We start from the raw sequence: 7,500 nt of genomic DNA, 5'->3' as shown, positions 1-7,500 counted from the left end.
TTATCGACAGTTATAACAAAATAATATAAATGAATGAATTATTATGAATGATTCCTTCTGAGCGTATGATTGCAGAGTAATTGGCGGTGGAATTGTAAGGCTGCAGCAGGCGTCTTGTGCTGATGCGCTCAGAAGTGTCAGTGCTTATTGTTCTTATCGTATTTATAGGGAACTAACCTACCGAATTATCTCGCCAATAAATCTTAAAAGACAACACTTTTTAGATAGGGTAGATGTACTCCTAGAGTGATCGGTTTTCCTAGGCCTAGGGAATTCAGCAAGGCCTGTACAAAATGTAAACGTGATCAAAGTCCACACAAACAAATAAAATCAAATAGTGATATTGCTCACTCAAAAATAAGAACAAGATTTTTAAGACTACAATTTAAGATTAATATTTTTAAGTAGGCTAGATACAATGGAACCTTCATAACCTTTCGTTTCCAAGTTCAAACTGATTAACTCAAATACACTGAAATACAAAAGCAAATAGTGCGACATAAAAAGCAGCTATATACCCCCTGTGAACCGGACAGCGCCTCGAGCGTCTATACCCAGGTGAGTCGCTCCTCGGACCGGCACATGCGGGCCTCCCCCCCCCTCTCCCCCCTCTCCTCTCCCCGCCCGGCCTACCTTTGGACGGCAGCGCGTCACGTGGTGCAGCTCTAAGGTCCCAGCAGGGAGCGAACGGGAGCGCCGTCATACCACAATTATCCGCGGCACGGCTCGCTATCGTCTGATACCGAGGAGGACCGAGAGAAGGAGTAAAGAGAGACTTAATAGTGTCGCAACGGACCAAACGAAACTCTTTTATTTCTTTTCAACTCCGGCTGGCCGCGTTCCTCAGCTCCGCTTTGATTTGGACATATCCAGAAGACCCCGACGCGCTCCGTGGAGGGAAAAAAAAAAAAAAGGTCTGCAAAGACCCGGGCTGGTCTATCATCAAACCCTCCCTATCTGGTGAGACCAGAGCCTGGGGAAGTTGTCTCCTGCAGTGTGCGCCCAGGGCGGTTATCTGCGGGTGATCCGGCTGTTTGGGTTGATGTGACCGTTTTAATTGCATACAGCGAACAGTTTAAGATATCAGCATTACCGGTGTCGTTTCTAATCAAACTAAACGCAACTGTGCACGATGCAGGTGAACTATGACAGATAATAACCAACTGTTTAAACTATTTACCAGGTAGGCTATTGCTGTTTGTGTGAAAGACAATCACACCAACGCAGCCGCGTTATTGTTGTTATTATTGTGATTATAGAATTGTGTGGGGCTGTAGTCTGAGTTTCCTCGGCGTGTCCGACATGGGATGCATTTCTCCCTGACTCGTTGACGCCTTTTTGTATCCTCCGTCGGAGGGGCATTAAACGGCCTCGTTGTGCGGCAGATCTCCAGCCGAGAGGAGGCCACAGCCCGGAGGACGTCGGCGTGTCGACCGTCACCATGTACCAGCTATCCTCCAACCAGGCTCATTACGCCCACGACGGCGGCAGCTACCTCCACCCCGCCGCCAGCTCCCCGGTCTACGTGCCCACCACCCGGGGGGTCCCGGCGCTCCTGCCCACCCTGCCCTACCTGCAGAGCTGCGAAGCCCCCCACCAGCCACACGGCCACGGCGGGCACCACGGCTGGCCTCAGAGCGGGACGGACGGCTCATCCTTCGCCCCCAACAGTCCCCACCCTCCTCCCGGCTTCTCGTACTCGCACAGCCCGCCCGTCAGCAGCAGCACGGGCCGGGACCCGTCCTACCACCAGAACCCGTTGGTCTTCAGCCCCCGGGCCTCGGCGGGTGGGGGCTACTCCGGGGCCTACGCCTACATGGGCCCGGAGATGGCCGGCTCCTGGAGCCCGGGAGCCTTCGAGAACGGGCTCCTAAATCTGGGAGGCCGGCAGGCGAGGAGGTGCAGCCTCGGTACGCGCTGTTCGTCCATCTGTCCATCCCTCAACACCTACACCACCGGGACAAACTAAGGAGTTGTCATCTGCAATTTTTATCAATCACGCAGATCAATTAAAAAGCCTAAACAATAGATAGATATTTTTTCTGACATAATAGATATATTATAGGCCTATATTATTATTATTATTATTATTATTATTATTATTATTATTATTATTATTATTATTATTATTATTATATTAGTTATATTATATGGGATTATAATAATTGTACTAGGTTATTTGGATAAAAACAATATGCTACACTAAAGGCTTCCATTTACTTTAAATAATTAGTCTTACTCTATTTAAGGCCGAATTATATTTATCTTCCTCCGTCACATACTTAATTATGTTTTTGCTTCTCTTATTTCTAGAATTATTTGAGTACTTAATGCAGAGATTAAATGTCGTTGGAAGAGGCCTAACAATTGCTATAGAGCTAAAGATGTATTCTAATTTGAGGACGATCCTATGAAGGATTTAGACAATACACATTCTTTACAATAGAGGATAAAACAATCAATTATAATGTTAATTTAATCTTCACAAACAGTCGAGCGTTTTGATGATTGAGTGAAAACACACACTGGACACACACACGGAGGACAGTCGGAACAGTTCAGCAGATGGGTCCCATCTCTCCATAACTCGGGACTTCCAATATATAAATATTAATACTAGATACAAATACTATAAATATAGCCTATATTATTGACCATTTAGTTACAATGGCCGAGAAGCAGGTGTTGACCGCGGTCCTTCGTGTGATTAATTGTACCTTTGATTTGATTTGTGTCCTGCAGTAAATCTGCGGTGTTTGACACCTCATCAACAGACTGATTCATTATGCAAAATACAATTCTTCTTTTAACCTGAATGTATATCTACTAAATTGGATTAGGCCTAGTATTAAGCCTTATGCAGTTTTATTTACTCTAATCTCATCCAAGCCTGTTTACACTATTTTATATTAAATAATTGAGTTGCATATTAATTGGTTTAATTAAAAAAGTATTATGATGGAAAAATCTAAAAAATAAATTTATCAAAGAACAAATATAATAACAAAATGAAAAATTCGAAATAATGCAAAATAAGTGAGTCATCTTGCAGTTAAAAAACACCTTTATATATTTATTGATTTATTTATTTATGTATAGGCATTATGTTTTATATGTTGGCTATGAAACATAAAGGTTTTGGGATTAGGAATTGAAGCTTTAGTGCTCGGAGCCCGTCGCGCGTCAGTCTGTGATTGATAGGGGCCCCCTGGATCCTAGGGGCCGATAAGAGACCATTGACATTCCAGCCGGGCTGTGCCCTCTTCTTCACCAGTCCTTACCCGCTCCTCACCCCCCTGTCCCGGAGCCCATCCATCAGCCTCCGTCCTGCTGCCTCATCAGAGGCTGTAACTCCTCCGCTGATTGAGGCCGGCGGTGACCACGGCTCGTTTATCAACCCTTAGCTCTCTGCTCATGGAATGACAAAGTTAAACCAAACGCTGACCCTTGCTCTATAAAAAGCCTACAGGCAAATGTATTGGCACTGGACATCGTCCATGCTCTTTAACGATTCCAATGACTAGATAACCCATATATAAGCGCTTGATTAGAAACAAACAATCAGGCAACCCCTTTACTCGCAGACCTCATTCATTTTACGAAAACATTTGTTGAGCTTGTGGTTGTATTTTCATCTGCTAGAACTGATGGACGAGGTCCCGGGCGAGGGCCGCGAGTGTGTGAACTGCGGGTCGATCTCCACCCCGCTGTGGCGGAGGGACGGGACGGGACACTACCTGTGCAACGCCTGTGGCCTCTACCACAAGATGAACGGCATCAACCGGCCGCTCATCAAGCCCCAGAAGCGCATGGTAACTGATCATTTTACTCTGTGCTCCGTCTGATGACATGTTTCAAGCTAACCCCGGTTATTAATGGTTTCTTCTCCGCATAGTGGACATCCCCATACACGGTTTTAGGGGTTTGTAGATGAGTTAACCACTACAAACATGGCCTCTTTGCCATTTCTTGCCCAAGCCAAGACAGACCAATGGTTAAACTGGGTCAATTAAAACCGGTGGGCGCGGCTTATTTATTATTCCGCCCCCTTCCAAGATAAAACGGAATTGACACCTGTGTTCGGGAGATGCTTCATGAGCCAACCCCAGAGCGCAAGCTCGTTTACTTTGTGCCTCCGAATAAATCACGTGTTGAACATTTACCACCCTTTGAGCCGACGAGATACCACGAAGGATCAAATCAGTTTTTCATCACCGACCCATTTGGATTGTGTTGTCACTGCGGACAGAGTGTTTATCATGGCCCCTGCAAGGCCCTTCCAAGGCCCTTCCAGGGCCCCTTCAAGGCCCCCATGCTCGCTGGTTACGTCCCAGGAACGTGCAGCTCGTCAGCAGCTGTAGGGCTCAATTGGCTCATGGCGCGTCCAGCCTCCCATGCTGTTTTCTTTCTCTGTTCTTGTTTGTCCTGCAACGACCTTGCCCTTGGGTCTGTTTATAGACAAGGTCCTTCAAGGGGACCGAGCACTGAGGCTGCCTTCAGCTCTGAAGTGCTTCTCGTTGGGCTGCGGGCCCGAGCTCCCTAGCCGGGCTATTGCGCCCCGGTCAAACTGCTTGTACGCAATCACGCTGCGAACAAAATAAGTACATCAAATAATAATAAAACATAATACAATTAAACAAGCAAATACATATGCTGTGTTTTAAAGACTGCTAAATTATTTATTTAAAATAAGTATATCAAATATTAATAAAACATAATAAAATTAAACAAGCAAATACATATGCTGTGTTTTATAGACTACTAAATTATTTATTTAAAATAAGTGTATCAAATATTAATAAAACATAATAAAATTAAACAAGCAAATACGTATGCTGTGTTTTATAGACTACTAAATTATTTATTTAAAATAAGTATATCAAATATTAATAAAACATAATAAAATTAAACAAGCAAATACATATGCTGTGTTTTATAGACTACTAAATTATTTAAAAAAAACACTACTGAATTCTAGGGCAATTCAGTAGGGTGTAGGGGGCAGTACACAAAAGTCCATCAATAAAGAAACTCGGTGGAGACTTTTATTTTTTTTTCAACTTTTGAGTGTTTCCTTCTCTCCTCTCGGCAGCAAAGCACGTCCCGCCGGGCTGGGCTGTGCTGCACAAACTGCCACACCAGCGCCACCACCCTGTGGAGACGCAACGCGGAAGGGGAGCCCGTCTGCAACGCCTGCGGCCTCTACATGAAGCTTCACGGGGTAGGCGGCACAACCTTCACCGGGATGGGAGGAGGAGGGAGGACGGATCAGACGAATTGTTGGTCTGACGACACAATTTGTTGAAATGTGGGGCTTCATTCTGGACATCCCCTTTGTTCCTCTGTGCCTTAATGGCCAAGACCACAGCATCAGCCTGGACGCTGTTGGGCTGCATTTAGGTGTTTCCTAACAACAAATATCTATTTTTATGTGGCTCTTACGTCAAACTGAACCAAGTAGATAGCGTATACCTTGATGTGTACTTGTCTTCTGTTTGAAGAGCTAAGTCCTCTCTAACCAGCTTGTTAACCAACGGTGGGACCTTTGCAGCATTGCAGCAGCGTGTTGTCTCAAGTACAGCATTGTGCCTCTCCAAGGGCATCGTGGTTATCAAGGTCTGGGGGCGTGGAGCGTCGTGTGAGGGAGTGTTCAGCAGGGAGGTGCCGCTGGCTGAAGAACTGTGTCTCTCTTCCTATAGGTGGCCAGGCCTCTAGCCATGAAGAAGGAGAGCATTCAGACCAGGAAACGCAAACCCAAGATGCCCAAGAACAAGGCTTCCATAGGTAGGATGGATGGAGAAATGAATGGATAGATAGGGAGAGAGAGAGAGAGAGAGAGAGAGAGAGAGAGAGAGAGAGAGAGAGAGAGAGAGAGAGAGGGAGAGAGAGAGAACGAGAGAGAGAGAGGGGGAGAGAGAGAGAGAGAGAGAGAGAGAGAGAGAGAGGGGGAGAGAGAGAGAGAGAGGGGGAGAGAGAGAGAGAGAACGAGAGAAAGAGAGAGAGAGGGGGAGAGAGAGAGAGAGGGAGAGAGAGAGAACGAGAGAGAGAGAGAGAGAGGGGGAGAGAGAGAGAGAGGGAGAGAGAGAGAAAGAGAGAGAGAGAGAACGAGAGAGAGAGAAAGAGAGAGCAAGAGAGAGAGAGAGAGAGAGAGGGGGGGAGAGAGAGAGAGAGAGAAAGAGAGAGAGAGAGAGAGCGAGAGAGAGAACGAGAGAGAGAGAGGGGGAGAGAGAGAGGGAGAGGGAGAAAGAGAGAGAGAGAGATAGAGAGAGAGAGAGAGAGAGAGCGAGAGAGATAGATAGATACGTAGAAGTATACCAATATTGATAGATTGATTGGCAATTAAACTTGATGAACTATTTATGCATCAAATACTTTTCATATATAACAGCAACAGAAAGTGAGTAAAAAAGAGAACAACAACACAATAAAGCTGTCCTCTATCCGTCAGGGGGTTCGGCAGCGGCTGACTCCAGCCCCCCTCCCTCTTTGTCAGAACGAGCCTCCACCATTAAGAGCGAACCCAGCATGGCGCCGTCGCCCTACGCTGGCCAGACCGGCACATCCGTCCCTCAGGTAAGGAGAGACCCGGCGTCACGCACATCATGTCCTGAGTCATTGAATTCCCGTGGCCTCACGCTGATTTACACGTCAACTGAGAATGTTGCGTTTTAGCTTGTCCTCGATCCTATTCCAGTTGGTCTGGATCCCCGGCTGAATCCTTCAGCCGTGCACCAAAAGCAACCTGTGCGTGGTGGCTTCTGTGTCCTAGTGTTTCCCCGGTTGGGTTTATCCGAAATAGACCGTTCACCTCCGGCGCATGTCCTTGTTGTTCCCAGCAGACGTCCTCTCAGTTGGACAGTGCAGTCTCCGGACACATGAAGTACGAGGATTACCCCTACACTGCAATCGGCCAACAGAACCCCTGGTGCTCTTTGTCCCAAGCCTGAGAGCCTGCCCACAGGAGAACGCAGGACAAACTATTCCTGGATCCTCCCTCTGATCACGGCCAAACGCCTCCGTCACTCACGGTTGAAACACACTCCGAAGGGAAGCAGACTTTCGTCTTCCGATCAGGACTTGATGTGACGAGGTGAATACCTGGCTTCAACGGACCTCACGCAGTTTCCATTCTAAGGGCTTTTTTTATTCACGCCTTGGCTGTCGGCTGAAGCAGAGTGTTCCCTCAACCACAGCCTTGGGGGCCAATAAGTAAGAGTCGGATCCCTCAGACTATGACTCGACGGTTACATATTGCAACGGTTGTACGGCAAGTTTTGCGTCGATGTTAAAGCTGGACCGTCTGAAGGAGAGGCATGGCTCCTGGTTCCAACGTAACACTACCTAAATATCAACCGCCTAGCTAGAGGAAAGACCACAAGACAATCAAGCTGTTGGGACCAGTAGTCCTAACAGTGTTTAGTCAAAGCCCTCGTTTCATTCTCTAAAGGTTCTTCTCTGGTTGAAGGTGCTCGCTGTTATAGCTGTCAATAGTTTTTACGC

General features: G+C 46.7%; 1 protein-coding gene across 1 annotated transcript; it reads left to right on the top strand.

The window, feature by feature from the left end:
- Positions 1-1,441: 1,441 nt before the first annotated feature.
- Positions 1,442-6,947, top strand: gata5 (GATA binding protein 5; the record flags this gene model as incomplete). Its single annotated transcript, XM_079741605.1, has 6 exons — positions 1,442-1,910; positions 3,643-3,812; positions 5,093-5,221; positions 5,700-5,784; positions 6,449-6,573; positions 6,837-6,947. The coding sequence occupies 6 exons, from the start codon at positions 1,442-1,444 to the stop codon at positions 6,945-6,947; spliced, it is 1,089 nt and encodes a 362-aa protein (XP_079597731.1).
- Between the last annotated feature and the right edge of the window lie 553 nt (positions 6,948-7,500).

The sequence above is a fragment of the Pollachius pollachius genome, assembly GCF_949987615.1.
Source record: "Pollachius pollachius genome assembly, chromosome: 8".
Classification (NCBI taxonomy): domain Eukaryota; kingdom Metazoa; phylum Chordata; class Actinopteri; order Gadiformes; family Gadidae; genus Pollachius; species Pollachius pollachius.
Note: the sequence above shows the minus strand (reverse complement) of the source record. Positions and strands in the feature narration are given on the sequence as shown.